An 18,259-nucleotide genomic window follows, 5' to 3' on the forward strand; every position below is an offset into this window, starting at 1 on the left:
CATCTCGGTAGATGTAGATGTTGAAGCTGTCATAGGTGGCGGGGGGTCTGGGCGGCAGCCAGCGCAGCTCCAGCAGGATGGGTGGCAGTCTTGTGGGCATGACTGACGGTTCCGACGGCAAACCCATGGCTGAACCCGGCTCGTTGGAGTCCTCGTAGTCTGGGACCACCGCGTTGACAAACTCCTCCTCCCTGTTGGCGCGAGACGGGCCGCCGGTTGGATCCAGCCAATAGGGCTGATGAGTGAGAGCTTCCTCCTCCGCTGTCTCGTTGGCGTGCACGTTGGCATTGCCCTCGGCGTAGTCTGTTGTCAGGTTGTGGGGCGGGTTGTCCGGGACCTGGGTGGTTGTGGTGTTCCCTTCCCCCTTGTCGTGTGTCTCCGCTGCCTCCTCCTGCTCCTCCATCAGGGGGGCGTCCCGAGCCTGTCGGGGGGCAGGGGGGCTCTCCTGACTCCCGTCGGGAAGGACGTCGTCAGGGGCTTCGCCTGGCAACGCTCTCTGGCTCAGGTGGATGATCTTATGGGAAATGTTGAGCGGGGGGTTGGGCACTGTAAACACAACACAAGGCAGAGTACAGTGCTGGAGGAAGTGCCTGAAAGCCACACTTGCAGTAAAAGTACAGATATCTTACCAGAAAATGATTTAGTTCAAATTGTACACATTTTATGTGGGAAATGTAGTGGAGTAAAAGTGAAAGTTGACAGAAATATAAAATACTCAAGTAAAGTACAGATCCTCCCAACAAATACTTAAGTACTGGATTAAGTATTAATATTTTGTTACATTACACACACACTGGCTGAGGGATGCTTGTGTCTCTCAGTGATGTTCAGATCGTAAAGTGAGAAATGTATCTGGTTTCCAGGAAGGCCACTCCCTCCCTACTGGCCATGAGTGGAGGCAATATGAAGAGATGTGGAACAGTAATGACATGTCTGCTGGTATTTATATCAGCTCAATAATGCATGGCCCAGCAGGGGGCCATCCACAGGGAGGAGCCTCTCTGACTCAGTGCTCATATGAAGTCATTAGTGAGATGTTATTATGATGCTCTGCTCAGGGGGTGACATTTTCTCAACCACAAATCACCGTTTAACAAGTTCAACAGCAAACATTCAGAGATGCTGGAAACCAATTATTCTTTCAGAGCTATTAGTTCTCCAGTTAAATTAGTAAATTCAGTAATGCATCATACCCTGTCCAAATAAATCCATATGATCCAACAAACAACTTTTCAGATTTGCTATTTGAAAACAATCAAATTTCCTTTCCTTTCTTTTCCTTTATCTGATCCTTTTATGCCAGTTGAGGATGGGGTGATGGAGGGGTCTGTGGGTGATGTCACTGAGTTGAGTACCTGTTCTGTGATGGAGGGGTCTGTGGGTGACGTCACTGAGTTGAGTACCTGTTCTGTGATGGAGGGGTCTGTGGGTGACGTCACTGAGTTGAGTACCTGTTCTGTGACGGAGGGGTCTGTGGGTGACGTCACTGAGTTGAGTACCTGTTCTGTGACGGAGGGGTCTGTGGGTGACGTCACTGAGTTGAGTACCTGTTCTGTGACGGAGGGGTCTGTGGGTGACGTCACTGAGTTGAGTACCTGTTCTGTGACGGAGGGGTCTGTGGGTGACGTCACTGAGTTGAGTACCTGTTCTGTGACGGAGGGGTCTGTGGGTGATGTCACTGAGTTGAGTACCTGTTCTGTGACGGAGGGGTCTGTGGGTGATGTCACAGAGTTGAGTACCTGTTCTGTGATGGAGGGGTCTGTGGGTGATGTCACTGAGTTGAGTACCTGTTCTGTGATGGAGGGGTCTGTGGGTGACGTCACTGAGTTGAGTACCTGTTCTGTGACGGAGGGGTCTGTGTGGGTGACGTCACTGAGTTGAGTACCTGTTCTGTGATGGAGGGGTCTGTGGGTGACATCACTGAGTTGAGTACCTGTTCTGTGACGGAGGGGTCTGTGGGTGACGTCACTGAGTTGAGTACCTGTTCTGTGATGGAGGGGTCTGTGGGTGACGTCACTGAGTTGAGTACCTGTTCTGTGACGGAGGGGTCTGTGGGTGACGTCACTGAGTTGAGTACCTGTTCTGTGACGGAGGGGTCTGTGGGTGACGTCACTGAGTTGAGTACCTGTTCTGTGACGGAGGGGTCTGTGGGTGACGTCACTGAGTTGAGTACCTGTTCTGTGACGGAGGGGTCTGTGGGTGACGTCACTGAGTTGAGTACCTGTTCTGTGACGGAGGGGTCTGTGGGTGATGTCACTGAGTTGAGTACCTGTTCTGTGATGGAGGGGTCTGTGGGTGACGTCACTGAGTTGAGTACCTGTTCTGTGATGGAGGGGTCTGTGGGTGACGTCACTGAGTTGAGTACCTGTTCTGTGACGGAGGGGTCTGTGGGTGATGTCACTGAGTTGAGTACCTGTTCTGTGACGGAGGGGTCTGTGGGTGATGTCACAGAGTTGAGTACCTGTTCTGTGATGGAGGGGTCTGTGGGTGATGTCACTGAGTTGAGTACCTGTTCTGTGATGGAGGGGTCTGTGGGTGACGTCACTGAGTTGAGTACCTGTTCTGTGACGGAGGGGTCTGTGTGGGTGACGTCACTGAGTTGAGTACCTGTTCTGTGATGGAGGGGTCTGTGGGTGACATCACTGAGTTGAGTACCTGTTCTGTGACGGAGGGGTCTGTGGGTGACGTCACTGAGTTGAGTACCTGTTCTGTGATGGAGGGGTCTGTGGGTGACATCACTGAGTTGAGTACCTGTTCTGTGACGGAGGGGTCTGTGGGTGATGTCACTGAGTTGAGTACCTGTTCTGTGATGGAGGGGTCTGTGGGTGACATCACTGAGTTGAGTACCTGTTCTGTGACGGAGGGGTCTGTGGGTGATGTCACTGAGTTGAGTACCTGTTCTGTGACAGAGGGGTCTGTGGGTGACGTCACTGAGTTGAGTACCTGTTCTGTGACGGAGGGGTCTGTGGGTGACATCACTGAGTTGAGTACCTGTTCTGTGATGGAGGGGTCTGTGGGTGATGTCACTGAGTTGAGTACCTGTTCTGTGATGGAGGGGACTGTGTGGGTGACGTCACTGAGTTGAGTACCTGTTCTGTGATGGAGGGGACTGTGGGTGATGTCACTGTGTCTGACCAGCGTAGTCCTGTTGACCATGGCCTCCGAGAGGAGCTGGAAGGTGATGTTTCCGTAGCACATCCCCGGCAGCCAGTGTTTGAACACTGTTTTACCCTGGTAGAAATCTACCAACGACAAAGAAGAGGAAGATGATGACAAATCTGCTTGAATATCCAAGTCTCCCTTAACTCATTGAGTACCAATGACGACTATTTTACCGACCCATTAGGTGGCGACAGTGCTCTCCAGATTAGAGGAAGGTCCGAAAACAGCAGGAAAAACCTCCGTGATCAAAGAGAAACCGCTCATGCTGCAGCCAGAGCCATATAGATGGCTCTGACTTGCAGCTGATGTTGGCTGCGAACAACAGTCAATCCGCGCACACAACTGAGCCCCTCTGCCTCTGTCTGTCTGTCTGCATAGTTTCTTCACACGATTAGCCGCCAGAAAGGCAGCACCCGACGCCGAAGGGCCAAACCTTTCCCTGCAGTCCGGTTTGGCATTTCCTTGTCGCGCTGGGAGCCGGCGCAAAAAAACGGAGCGATCCGAAAATAGACTGGGTGCGTGTGGCTGTGTGTTAGTGTGGGGAGGAGTTTGCAGCTGAGGGGGGGAGAGGGGGGTGGGGCACGCAGGCACCACACAACTACACCACGTCACTACATCAGAAAATATTATCTTCAGACTCCGTGAATGTGCTTGAAATGCTGCATTTCACAAAAGGCGGAATAACTCAGCTTCTAATTTGAAAAGTGTCTTTTTGCTCAAAACAGCCTATCTTCTCTGGCTCATAACTAAAGAACGGAAAATGGGATCAATAAACTTTTTTTTGCAGATGATAGAAGAGAGTCTCATCGTTCTTTGTGCGTGTTCGGTGTTTACATAGTAATATCACACAATATTCTGTGGGCCTCGAGAAATCACTGAAAACGCTCTGAAACTCTGGCACTGGGAGCCTCCGTTCTCCAAAAGTGGCTGGCACTCAATGAGTTAATAACTCAGGGTATTTGCAGCTTTCAGAGCCAAATTTAAGAGTTTGAAAGACCTCTTTAATGCTAACTAGAATTAGATTCAAGATTTAACAGATTTTTTCAATGGAAAATACACACAGAACAAGAGGTCAGGAGAGGTCACAACATGTAGAGTAGTGATGCGCGGGCCGCAGTTATAACCGCACTGACCGCGGATATCCCGCCCCGCGGGCGGGCCGGATCATAAAAATAAACATTCTGATTAATAGCGGATGGGTTGCAGGCAGTTTGAAACGATGTATCATTAATGAGGAAAAATAATATGAATTACGTTCTCTAGTCTATGAACGTATTTTAAGCTACATTTTTCGTCAGGCACATTCTTAGTCGCCTATTGTAGATCCCCCAAAGGACCCACGGCCGTAAACAAAACAATAGCCATGTGCTAGGTCGCTAGGCTCCACTTTTGCTGGAGTGCCCTAACCCTAACCCCACAGCAGTTAACTAGTATGAGTCGTTCCAAACAAACGTTAATATCTCAAAAACTATACATCACATCGCTTATATTTTGACATTCTGAGTGAGAGCAGAAGTAGCTCAAGAGTTTGATCTATATGCATGTCGTGTCAAAGTTGTGTGAACTGTCGCAGTTTTTAAAATGTAAACAGGGTCAGCCGGCTACAGTCAGACACTCAAGCTCATGCTCCATAGAGTCCCATTGCCGTTGCCACCCAGTGATGCGGTTTGTTTACCAAAATGCTGCTCGGCTGATCCCTCGTATAGAAGGAGATCTCTCCATGGTCATGTATTATGCTATGTAGCTCACCACTAGGGTTAACGTAGCATCACTGTGTATGGTGGTTGTACATATTGGCTTCACGTGTGACACCGATTTATCTGTCTTTTCGATTGAAAATGGCCATTGTTGTTCTTCCGCTTCCCAGCAGGGAAACAGCGCCGTCTTTGCTGTGTCAACGGGTGGAAATCCGTAATTACACATCCGGAAGAACAGAAAATACAGGGTCTGGTATGACAAAAACGGCTCAGAAATGGAAACTATGCAATATTTAACTGAACACGAATTGCCCGGTTCGATTGACAAGTACTGTTTTATTGTGATTGCTACATGTATGAACAAGTAGGGCCATTTTCAATGGACCCTGCAACACCATATTGGGGTGCTCCTTTGAGACTATGATTGAGTGTTCAATGAGTGAGTAGTCGAATTCTACGGCTACCCTGTACCCCAGTTATAACCATGGGCATTACCTTTATAGAGCATGGAGCGTCTCTCTTGCCCCTCCGTGTAGCTGATGTTAACCCGGCTGAAGACGTTACTGGCTGGGGAGCTCATCTCAAACACCACCCCCGTCTCTGGAGACTCCTTATAGTCTGATATGAGCACACTGTCCACAGGAAGGGGCTCTGGGAAAAACAGACCATGACAGGTTAACCTGCAATCAGGGAAGGACACACACTTTAAAAAGAAGAAGAAAAAGTGCCACATAATTATGGCAGGAAAAAGAGATAAACGCAATAGCACAAATTGTCTTTTCTACACCAATCAGTCGATACAGTTTTTTATAACAACTTCCCAGGATCATAAGTATACTGCATATCATAAAATCTACCGGAATAACTAACAGCAAAAGGAAATACTGTACTGTACAGATTCCAGTCTTAACACGTTCACTGCCGTGGACGAGTTAACTCGTCAAAAAAACAACAACGGTTGACTGCCGTCGACGAGTTAACTCGTCAAAAAAAAAAAAAAAAAAATTTGACGGTGGGACGTGGATCAAAGCCCCCTACATCTCCTATAAAAATATGGGAGCCACTGAACGTGTACAACCCATTCCACCGACCCACTAAGTGGCGACAGTGCTCTCCAGACTAGAGAAAGCCGAGCAAAAACAGCAGGAAAAAGCGTGAGGAAACCATTCTCATGAGAATGGTTTGGCGAAAACGCTTTCGCGCTGGGAGCTGGCGCACAACGGTGGGGGATTCCAAAAATAGACTCTGGGTGCAACACACTTTGAAACGCAGCAGAAAGCCCAGAATCGCACGCAGCTTCATCCCAGCTCACAACCGAAACCCCAGAAACGAGCGAGCCCGATCCAGACTCGCCCGACGAGCGGCCGCCAGGCAGCACAGACAGGCAGCAGAGACTCGCCTGTGACACACGCTGCAGAGCCACCAGAGACACACCCACGGAGGGAGGAGTTTGCGGGGTGCTGTGGGGGTGCTGTTATATTGGAGGAAATTACTGTTCAGAACTATTGTTTAGATGTCTGGTGTCTCACTGATGCCAAAAATAAATGGTTAAAGTGACTGTTCTGCCTGTTCTATCGAATTTCACAAAAATGCATTTATCTCAGCTTTCCTTCTCAGACGCTGAAACCATGCTGTATTCAACTGCTAATGCCTACATAACAGAACATGATAAAAACTAACTCTTTTAGACAGAGAAAGCACACATTCTATTAGTTCTTTTGAGATATTTTGTGTTCACAAAGTCCTAGCAGAAAATAATCCTCGGCTCTTGAAAGATGAGCCAGAATCCTCAAAAAAAACCATTGGCAGAAGCTACCTACTGTATTGGATAAACTGTTGGCAGTGAATGTGTTAATAAAATAAACCTTCAACTCCACATCAGCACAGTAAAAAAGCAGTAAAAGGAAGCAGTCCAGTTGAATATGTTTCATGATGATATTACTGTACAACAGAATGCAAAGGGTTCCCATTATGGCCGTGATGTCACATTCCAGGACTCTCAATAACCAAGTTGGAGTCGTGCTTCCATGATCAACAATTCATTCCTTTCTGTTTTTTATGTTGTTTTTTCCAAAGGGGTGAACCACTGGTTTCCACTCTAGATGGGCTAAAAAATATCTAATGTAATGAATGACATTCTGCTCTATACCCATTGGTAAAATTCGGTTAAACGTGCAGTATGCAATCTTCGGCCACTAGGGGTCACTCTCCTGAAACCTCTCTCAAAACAATAGGCTCGTTTGCGCAGATTCGACCAGCGCCTTGCTTGGCCTGTTGCATGATGGTTAGAAAAGTTGTCCGACTTGCTCCACCTGCCCGACTGCGTGAGCCACGGGACTCTCGTGAGAGCGAGGCGGGCGCAGAGGATGACGAGAAACGCATCAAGCTGAGCGCTCATTGGTTCAACACATTAGGGCTGTGAATCTTCACTGGCCTCACGATTCGATTCGATTACGATTCAGAGGGCTACGATTCGATTCGATAACGATTATCGATGCATCTCGATGCATCTTAAATCGATGCATCACTTTTTCCCCCGAATACATGATTTTTTTTCTCACTTTCTTTTTTCTCACTGTGTGGCTACTTTTAAAATAAAAGTGCATTTAGAATTGCATTGTATTATGATCCATAATTAAAATAAACAACTGCATGTACTTCCATTATATTTTATTTGATTATATAATTTTTTTTTGTTTGTTTTTTTGTTTTTTTAATAATCGATTTTTGATATTTGTGAATCGATGCAGAATCGTGCAGGTCCACATCGCGATGCATCTTATAATCGATTATTTTTGACACCCCTACAACACATGTGCATCACAAACCAACAGTGAAGTGTAGAAACTTAAGTTTTATATCTATTCCAAGCTGTCACTCCATATTTTACATAAATACCATATGTAATGCCTACATTCAAATAGAAATAAGTAATCTGAAGGGCTGGGTCATTTGAGCTGCGAGTGTGGGTGGCGCTAATGCATGTTTTAATTTGTTTACAAACCGCTGTTAAACAAAACTGCAGAAGAAGAAAAGCAGCAGTGAGTGAGTAGTCAGGGGTGTTCGGCTTGTTGACGCCTCGCCTGACTGTGCTCGGCTGCTCTCGTCTGCTTTCCAGGCGAGGCAGCAGTCAACTCAAACGAGCCTGATGTCAAAGGTTGTGTGTTGATGAGTCCACAGCCGCAAGGAATTGTGGGATGGCAGCATTAGCCGCATTAGCTTGCTATCGCGGAAAAAGCATCTTCCTTTCTTCAGCAACCAAGCAACATCATTTATTTTATTGAAAGGTGTGACTGTACTTGCTAACAAGTAGGGATGGGTACCGAACTCGGTACTTTTACAGGCACCGACCGAAAGGGGGCGGTACTACCGAGTATCAGTTCACATGAAATCAGACGGTACCTCATTTCGGTACTTGAACGCATCTGAGTAATAGAAGAGAGTGGGTAAAATAGAAATTCCGACGGAACCTTAAGGCAACACGCGAGAGCGCGTTACGTCAGTACGTCACTCTACCTGAAACATCAACAAACAAGACCAGCCGAAAATGTGGCTACACTTTACCAAGATAGACTCAGACAACACTGGGCAACATTTGTGATGTGAATTGCAAAGCTGGCCAGGGAAACAGCTCAAACTTGAGGAAGCATGGTCAAACACAAGATATATTTAGCTAAATGCTGAAGACTGTAACGTCTTAGATAGGCTGAGGGTGAATGAAGCAGGCAGCGCACCGCAGCTAACGTTAGCAGCACCTCCTCAGCTGTAACGTTGAGAGAGGCATCGACTTCTACAACATCAGGTAACGTTATTTAATTAGCTAGCGTTAGCTGGATAAGTTGTTTCACTGCCGTTGTGGTTGTTAGATAACGGGGCTTTTCACTGTCTTCACAACGACTGCAAAACAGAGATCACTAACGTTACTCTTGCTGCAGTAATTGTCAAGGGTTCAACAGAACGTATTTCCTCAGCCTGTATAGTAGCTATCAACATGAAATAAAAAGCATTTGAGAGCTTAAACCCGTGGCTTTTTATTTGGAAGGGTTACATTTGCTGTAATCTTTATTAACATTTCTTAAAATGCATTATTGCAATCTTTTTATTTTTATTTTTTGGGGTTAAAGATCTTTTTTTTTTATGAACATTAGTGCAAATATAATACGAAAAGCCAAAGGGTTAAGCTCTCAAATGCTTTTTATTTTATGTTTCTATGTGCTACAGAGCCTGAGATATGAAGGCTTTAGTGAATACCGACCGCTCTCTCTGAGAAGTTTGGACTTATTAATTTAATAATTTCTTTGTTATTAGAGCGTGTAAAGTACCGAAAATGGTACCGTTTTGGGTACCGTACCGAATTCCAGGTACATCTATTCATGTCTGAATAGATGGAACTCAAGGGGCTCCATCAGCAGCGGAAGAAACCGTTCCGTGCAAGCTCTGCCATTGGCTCCAACCGACCGGCTCTGACCATTTATGGATTTCCTTTCCCCTCCCTGTGTGTCGCTCTCAAATCCCTCCGTCGCTATGAAACAACAACAACATCACTAGCTTGTTGCTAGTTGCAAGTAGCAACTTGCTACATGCTGAAAATGGTCAGTTTGACGACACACTCGGTCACGTCCACTCCATTTTGATCGGGTAAAGCGCAGCATGCGAGCCTGCCCCCTACAGGCGCTGTTATACAGCTTTTCACTGAGTGTGCCGACAGATTTTCGATGCAAGTCGAAAGTCTGTTTCGAGAGATTGGAAAATTCCCTGATATTCTATGACTTTCCCGGTCCACAATACATCTCAGAATTCCATGACCAGTTGGAAACCTGTGAGTGGCCATTTGGCCCTTTCAGGAAGGAAATTGTGGTAATTTGTAAAAATGTGCTAATTCTCGTAAGTGATCGTAAAATCACAAATTGCTAAAGGCATGACCGACACTAACGGTATCTAGCTTCTTACTTGTAAGGACGGACACGGTCTTGACTGGCTTGGACCAGGTCTTTCCCTCTCTGAGCAGCAAGCCCACGCTGTAGCAGAGCCCATGGTGTGAGGTGTTGAACAGCAGCGGTGGCGGCAGCTCACTGGTGTTGTGGAACTGGAGCAGGTTGATGCCAGGTTCACCCCAGACTCGAGCCGCGTACGCTGTGACGTTCTCCCGCAGGTCCCAAGGCTCCAGGGCCGCTACGATCAAGTCTTCATCGCTCAGAGTCACCTGGAAGGCTGCAATGCTCTGAGGAGAGGAGACACACAGCTGGTTAGCCACCAAGGTCTTTATCAGGAGAGAGACCAACTGGGAGCGGGCCTATGTTCCCTCAGCCCTATGTTCCCTCAGTCCTATGTTCCCTCAGCCCTATGTTCCCTCAGCCCTATGTTCCCTCAGTCCTATGTTCCCTCAGCCTTATGTTCCCTCAACACTATGTTCCCTCAGTCCTATGTTCCCTCAACACTATGTTCCCTCAGTCCTATGTTCCCTCAACACTATGTTCCCTCAGCCCTATGTTCCCTCAGTCATATGTTCCCTCAGTCATATGTTCCCTCAGTCATATGTTCCCTCAGTCCTATGTTCCCTCAGCCCTATGTTCCCTCAGTCCTATGTTCCCTCAGCCCTATGTTCCCTCAGGCCTATGTTCCCTCAGTCCTATGTTCCCTCAGTCATATGTTCCCTCAGCCCTATGTTCCCTCAGTCCTATGTTCCCTCAACACTATGTTCCCTCAGTCCTATGTTCCCTCAGCCCTATGTTCCCTCAGTCCTATGTTCCCTCAGCTCTATGTTCCCTCAGTCATATGTTCCCTCAGCCCTATGTTCCCTCAGTCCTATGTTCCCTCAGTCCTATGTTCCCTCAGCTCTATGTTCCCTCAGTCCTATGTTCCCTCAGCTCTATGTTCCCTCAGTCATATGTTCCCTCAGCCCTATGTTCCCTCAGTCCTATGTTCCCTCAGTCCTATGTTCCCTCAGCCCTATGTTCCCTCAGTCATATGTTCCCTCAGTCATATGTTCCCTCAGTCATATGTTCCCTCAGTCCTATGTTCCCTCAGTCCTATGTTCCCTCAGTCCTATGTTCCCTCAGTCCTATGTTCCCTCATCACTATGTTCCCTCAACACTTGCTATGCTTGTACTGCAACATGACTTACTATGCTTGTACTGCAACATGGCTTACTATGCTTTTACTGCAACATGGCTTACTATGCTTGTACTGCAGCATGGCTTACTATGCTTGTACTGCAATGGCTTACTATGCTTGTACTGCAACATGAGTTACTATGCTTGTACTGCAACATGACTTACTATGCTTGTACTGTCTGCAACATGGCTTACTATGCTTGTACTGCAACATGACTTACTATGATTGTACTGCAACATGACTTACTATGCTTGTACTGCAATGGCTTACTATGCTTGTACTGCAACATGAGTTACTATGCTTGTACTGCAACATGACTTACTATGCTTGTACTGTCTGCAACATGGCTTACTATGCTTTTACTGCAACATGGCTTACTATGCTTGTACTGCAACATGGCTTACTATGCTTGTACTGCAACATGGCTTACTATGCTTGTACTGCAACATGACTTACTATGCTTGTACTGCAACATGGCTTACTATGCTTGTACTGCAACATGGCTTACTATGCTTGTACTGTCTGCAACATGGCTTACTATGCTTGTACTGTCTGCAACATGGCTTACTATGCTTGTACTGTCTGCAACATGGCTTACTATGCTTGTACTGCAACATGACTTACTATGCTTGTACTGCAACATGGCTTACTATGCTTGTACTGCAACATGGCTTACTATGATTGTACTGCAACATGACTTGGACAAAGCAGCAGGGAGTCATCATGATTATGCCACACTCTAAAAGAGTAACATGTTGGCTGGAGGCTCCAGGGACAAAGCAGTGTTTGTCCTTGGACACAGATCGTCTGTAGGCAGATAAAGAGCATGTTTGTGGGTTGTTATGGACACTGATGCTTCACCTCCAAGCCACACTGTATGCAAACACAGTCGGCTATTCTATAGTAAGTCATGATGTGCTAGCATGAGGTCAAAGGTCACAGAACACCTGTGAGGACTTAAGCCCCTCTACACACGGTAAGATTTTAGCAATCTTATAAGTTTATTGCAAGCCACACTGTGCGACGGTGGATCTAATAAACCTTGGGTAGGACATCAGGTTTGATGTGTGTAGTAGACTGTAGGATGATGATGACACCTACTGGCTACGACGCACGTCTCTCCATCAATACCTGTCAATCAGCAGTCAATAATCAATAATCAAATGTCAGCAGTGCACGCTGCAGCTGCGCATCAATCAATGTGCGCCACAGTTGCCTGGTAGAAATGTCAATGAACTGACAAAGCTTAGCAAGAATGAAGCCTTTGCCAAATGGAATTTATGTGTCTGGGAAAACATCCAAAGAGGAGGAGAATGTGGACACGGTTGTGGCCAATTTTGTGAGAGGTAATGTCAACTATTTATTAGCCTGCTAGCATTTAGCCTCTATAGCAGGGATACTCAACTTGCTTTGCCCGGGGGCCACTTTCATGAAATGATAGAAGGCCAGGGGCCAGTTAATAAACAAACAATATACATTTTTCTGTAGCGGATTGTAGGTTTTTGAGGTGTGAGCCGGAGTTTAGTCTGACAATGTTGTGCACACCGGATAGTTAGTTAGGTTAAGTTAGTTAGGTTAAGTACATACCGGTACATAAGTGCCTGGGTAGCGAGCAGACGGCAGTATTTGACAATTTAGCAGCTAAATCATAGATTATTGAAAGATATTCCATATTCCAGACTGAAATGCTATAACAGAAGTGGAGTATTGGCCAGAATGACATGAACATTTGGACACTTATTCACCGGGTATCTTGCATGTTGCGTTCAGGTGCACTGTAAAAGAAATATATATATATATATATATATTTTTTGCAATTCCATCGCGGGCCGCAAGTTGAGTATCACTGGTCTATAGCCTACTGATATGATCATGCAGAATTTCTATTGATTGTTATCAGACGTCATCGTAGCTGTCAGCCTAAATTTCTGACACTGTCAGAATTGGTCCTAGGCTATCTTTGGTCGCAAGACTTTGAACCTCTCTCACTGCACGAGTCACGACGCAGGACCAGCGTTTTGAAGCCAAGACCAACGGGGATACAGTTGGATGGGGTGGGGTACCTTTCATAATTGTAATCATTTAAATAATGCAGCTGTTCCATGCTTGCTTGCATACACTTTCATTTCCAATATACGCTGCAAATCATCTATGTTAGATTGAAAGGAAAATCAATAAAATTGCTAAACAAAAAAAGTGTTGGCTTTTACTTTTTTGGAGTATCCACTTTCCCACAACCTGCCTCGTCTACTTCTACTTAAAGTCCCGATGACACTGCATTTTAAGAGCGTCTTGCTTCCTGAATGGGATGTATTCAGGCTGAAACAGGCCGGGAGGCATCATTCCAAAGTGTAAACCAAAGGGATATCGGTTAATGAGAGAAAGGCAGCTTTATTTGATGGGAACGGCGTAGGCCTACGGGGGTCCCGTCACTAATTGCAATCAGCGGTAATTGTATGGGTGTGTCTGCGCGATGACTAGATTTGAATTGTACATTTTTATTACGCCACTCATTCTTGTGGATTCACCCCCTAAGTGTTTAGGCCGGATTTGTCCTTTAAAGGGACAAAAAAGCGGCATATTTCCATTCATTAATACACAGGACAAGATGTTACAGTACTATCCCTTGTGCCAAAATCCGAGGTAAAACAAGAAGCCCAATCCAGATTAAAAACAAGCTAACAAACAATATAACAAACAAGCTAACAGCAAGCTAACAAGCTAACAAATTTAAACTGATTTATTATCTATGGCCAGGAGCTGCACTACAAGACATTTGCCTTGCTGTGGCAAATCCCATCGTACATGCCTGCCACTTCCCTAACTGTCTCTCGGGGCATACTAACTGTCTCTCGGGGCATACTAACTGTCTCTCGGGGCATACTAACTGTCTCTCGGGGCATATTAACGGTCTCTCGGGGCATACTAACTGTCTCTCTGGGCATACTAACTGTCTCTCGGGGCATACTAACTGTCTCTCGGGGCATACTAACTGTCTCTCGGGGCATATTAACGGTCTCTCGGGGCATACTAACTGTCTCTCGGGGCATACTAACTGTCTCTCGGGGCATATTAACGGTCTCTCGGGGCATACTAACTGTCTCTCGGGGCATATTAACGGTCTCTCGGGGCATACTAACTGTCTCTCTGGGCATACTAACTGTCTCTCGGGGCATACTAACTGTCTCTCGGGGCATACTAACTGTCTCTCGGGGCATATTAACGGTCTCTCGGGGCATACTAACTGTCTCTCGGGGCATACTAACTGTCTCTCGGGGCATACTAACTGTCTCTCGGGGCATATTAACTGTCTCTCGGGGCATACTAACTGTCTCTTGGGGCATATTAACTGTCTCTCTGGGCATATTAACGGTCTCTCGGGGCATACTAACTGTCTCTCGGGGCATACTAACTGTCTCTCGGGGCATACTAACTGTCTACTGTCTCTCTGGGCATATTAACTGTCTCTCGGGGCATACTAACTGTCTCTCTGGGCATACTAACTGTCTCTCGGGGCATACTAACTGTCTCTCGGGGCATACCGTAGTTGCAGGATCAATGAGACAAAAATACAAACTCCATTACATCTCATTACGGTAGGTCACTGCTATCAGGCAGTGCCCAGGCCTGGATGAAAACAGAACACTATCCTCCTTTAGGAGAGGAGAATCTGCAGCTTAGGACTCCTTGGAGAGATTCTTTGAAGATCCTACCATTATCCCCTCTGGTCCTTTGCAGCAGCTACCCTGCTCCCCTCCCTGCCCTCCCCCACCCCCTTCCGTTCCCCCCTGGTGAACTCTGCCTCTACAAAGGGGCTTCTGTCTCGCCTCGCTGGCGGTCTGCGCTGTGGCGCTTTGAGCTGTGGCTCGGGGGCGATTGTCGCATCAGACGACGGTAAGCCGGAGCGACGGAGGAGGAGAGATGGCGGCTGCCTCTGACTCTCCACTTGCTTCCCCCACTCGCTCTGTCGGTCTCTCTCCAAAGCATCAGCGATGGCCGTTTACACGCTTAAGCGCTATTGATGGGAAGATGGGAGATGACCTTTATGGCCGTGTGGGAGGCTCCATCACCATGTTTAACAGCTCTCAATGATTCATGACTTGGAAGACTGAGGGGAAGGCATCACGCCTAGTGGAAAATACAGCAACCTGCAGTCAATGGGAGTTGATACTGAATGGGATTATAGGCATTAGTTGCTGTGGTGCCATATTGTGCATCAAAACTTAAAGGGGGACTAACCCCCTAGATATGTATTAGAACAGTGATTTGAAAATACCTATGGAAAAAACCAAGAAATTACATATGCTCTTGTCTATACTGGACTCTTTGGCTGTGTTGAAGTCCAGATTTTTTTTCGGAAATCGACGCCATTACAGTTTGCCTATTGCCTCAAAAATAATTTATTTGAGAGGGGCCATATCTGTATAAATATCAACAATTAGCCAACGCTGGTGGCCTGTATGGAAAGAGCTTTGCTCAAAATGGTTGAAAGTTATATCAATTTGGTAATTCAGTGGCGAACTAGAAATTTAATTATTTTTCTGCATGTAACTCTATGGCAGTGTGTCAAAACTACGTTACGAGAGCAAAGTGGCATGGGCTCGTTACAGCAGCACACCGCACAATACGACAAACCCCCCGTTCTGGGGTAACACAATGCGAGATTTCTCTACATCATTCCCTCGTCCAAGTTGCCATATAGTCCCTTTTTCATTTTAGTTTGGGGACTTTTCGTGATTCTTGTTAAAAGTTGTGCAAAAGTTTTTTCCTCTCAGCGCAGTGCAGGCTGCCTGCGCCTCCTCCCTCCTGCCAGACCCCGGCTGGCGAAACAGCATGGGGCGCTTGTAACCTCACGGAGCAACAAACAAACAGACAGAAATAGCTGGTGTGCGATTTAGAGAATACAGTCTGAGATTGGGTACAGGATTGAGGGAATCCCGCATCTGTTTGCGAAGGTGCGACTGGACAGGACGCTTTTCACAGACGGGCACAGTAGTCGGAGCGAGGCGAGTGTCTCTCAGGGCTACTCAGGGCAGAGCTGCAGATCTCTCCTTCTCCTCCGCGCATTCAGTCTGTCCAAAATCATTACCGATATAATCTCAGTAGGAGGGATGCAGGGAAATGATAGTAGCCGATGTGTTTAGAGAAGCTTTGTCACGTTGTCACGTCGTAGTATAGCGTTATATTTTACATGTGCGCTAAACTGCGACCATATTTGTTTGCGGAAATATCAGACTGCTCTCTCTACTCTCAGAGCACAGAGAGCTCTGCTCTGCTGCGCGCGCCCGCGGAGCTTGGAGCTAGTGCATGAGGTTTACAGTACGAGTACGACTCTCTCCCGCATGCCTGGGCTGGAGACAGCTGCTTGCTGTCTCGGACTGATAATATATACATCATCATTCGAGCTTATTCAGGTAAGATATTAATAAAGTAGTGACACATTCAGCGGGAAACTAACTATAATTAAGACATGTGCCAACTTTGACAATGTTTGGTTCAGTATTTTAAGAGCAAACTTCAATAAGAATAGGCTTGGAGTTCTGAGGAGCTGAAAGGGTACAGGGGGGGTAGGGGAGTAATTATCTTGAAATCCCATAGTCTTTGGGGACAACCTGACGTCAGGTTGTACCAAATCTCCCATTCATTTGAGAAAAAAAAAAAAAGCAGTCTTTGACCCTAAGAGGGCGCTTATGCCAGATATGCTGCTGAAAAATGATACAAATGGTAAAATGGCAACAGTTTGGTGTCAAATGTGGAAATTCTGACCAGAATTCTTCACACATCACCCCCAAAGTCATATATATTGGTTAAAAGCTGAAAAAAAGTGTTTTGGAGGTTAGTTCTCCTTTAAAGAGCAATGGTCACTCTAGTCTATTGAGCAGGTATCTGAGGTTAAATATATTGGCCTGAGGTTAGACACTCATCTACAATGTTAGAAACATATACAGGTGGTGAGCAGAGTAGCAAAGGCAAAGCTATATACATTTAGATTGATAAGGAAAAGGAACTGTCTACCATTCTATGCTGCCAATATCTATATGCACTCGATACTCTCATTAGTGACTTCCTTGCTTGTGTGTGTGTGTGTGTGTGTGTGTGTGTGGGGGGGGGGGGGGTTGCTGTGTGGGTGTTGGTGAGCAGGTATCTGAGTGTGTAGGTCTAAGTGTGATAGTGGGTGTGGGTGTTGGTGTGCGGGTATCCAAGTGTGGGTCTAAGTGTGAGAGCGGGTGTGGGTGTAAATAATGTAAATCCAGGTGACAATGCCTGGCTGCCTCCCTGCATCCAGCCACAGAGCAGGTGACAACGCCTGGCTGCCTCCCTGCATCCAGCCACAGAGCAGGTGACAACACCTGGCTGGCTCACTGCAACCAGCCACAGAGCAGGTGACAGCACCTGGCTGGCTCACTGCAACCAGCCACAGAGCAGGTGACAGGATCTGGATGACAGCGCCTGGCTGCCTCCTTGCATCCAGCCCCAGAGCAGGTGACAGCGCCTGGATGACAGCGCCTGGCTGCCTCCTTGCATCCAGCCACAGAGCAGGTGACAGCGCCTGGATGACAGCGCCTGGCTGCCTCCTTGCATCCAGCCCCAGAGCAGGTGACAGCGCCTGGATGACAGCACCTGGCTGGCGCCCTGCATCCAGCCCCAGAGCAGGTGACAGCGCCTGGATGACAGCACCTGGCTGGCGCCCTGCATCCAGCCCCAGAGCAGGTGACAGCGCCTGGATGACAGCGCCTGGCTGCCTCCCTGCATCCAGCTGCAGAGCAGGTGACAGCGCCTGGCTGGCTCCCTGCATCCAGCCACAGAGCAGGTGACAACACCTGGCTGCCTCCCTGCATCCAGCCACAGAGCAGGTGACAACACCTGGCTGGCTCCCTGCATCCAGCCACAGAGCAGGTGACAACACCTGGCTGCCTCCCTGCATCCAGCCACAGAGCAGGTGACAGCACCTGGCTGCCTCCCTGCATCCAGCCACAGAGCAGGTGACAACACCTGGCTGCCTCCCTGCATCCAGCCACAGAGCAGGTGACAACACCTGGCTGGCTCCCTGCATCCAGCCACAGAGCAGGTGACAACACATGGCTGCCTCCCTGCATCCAGCCACAGAGCAGGTGACAAGCTGACAAGCTTCTCCCCACATATCCTGTTCTACGCAACTCGAGGGAACATACACAGCCTCGCACACAACACTGAACAGTCTGTTACACTATCAACAAAGCAAGGACTAAAGTTTTACCGAATCCCGTCAACTCATACTGCTTTTAATGCTAACCGTAGGTGTCTTT

The 18,259-nt window shown here is 47.2% G+C and overlaps 1 protein-coding gene across 1 annotated transcript in view; it reads right to left on the bottom strand.

Annotated features, from left to right (window-relative positions):
- The window catches only part of ptpro (protein tyrosine phosphatase receptor type O), a gene marked incomplete at both ends in the record, with an annotated part of 60,023 nt that extends 41,969 nt beyond the window's left edge, over positions 1-18,054 (bottom strand). The window contains 5 exons of the mRNA XM_083661364.1: positions 1-546; positions 3,090-3,242; positions 5,355-5,510; positions 9,810-10,080; positions 17,380-18,054. Coding sequence (XP_083517490.1) covers positions 1-546; positions 3,090-3,242; positions 5,355-5,510; positions 9,810-10,080; positions 17,380-18,054 — 1,801 coding nt within the window. The remainder of the gene's footprint in view (positions 547-3,089; positions 3,243-5,354; positions 5,511-9,809; positions 10,081-17,379) is intronic.
- Positions 18,055-18,259: the final 205 nt, after the last annotated feature.

This window comes from Poromitra crassiceps, assembly GCF_964638095.1.
Source record: "Poromitra crassiceps genome assembly, chromosome: 2".
Taxonomy (NCBI): Eukaryota; Metazoa; Chordata; class Actinopteri; order Beryciformes; family Melamphaidae; genus Poromitra; species Poromitra crassiceps.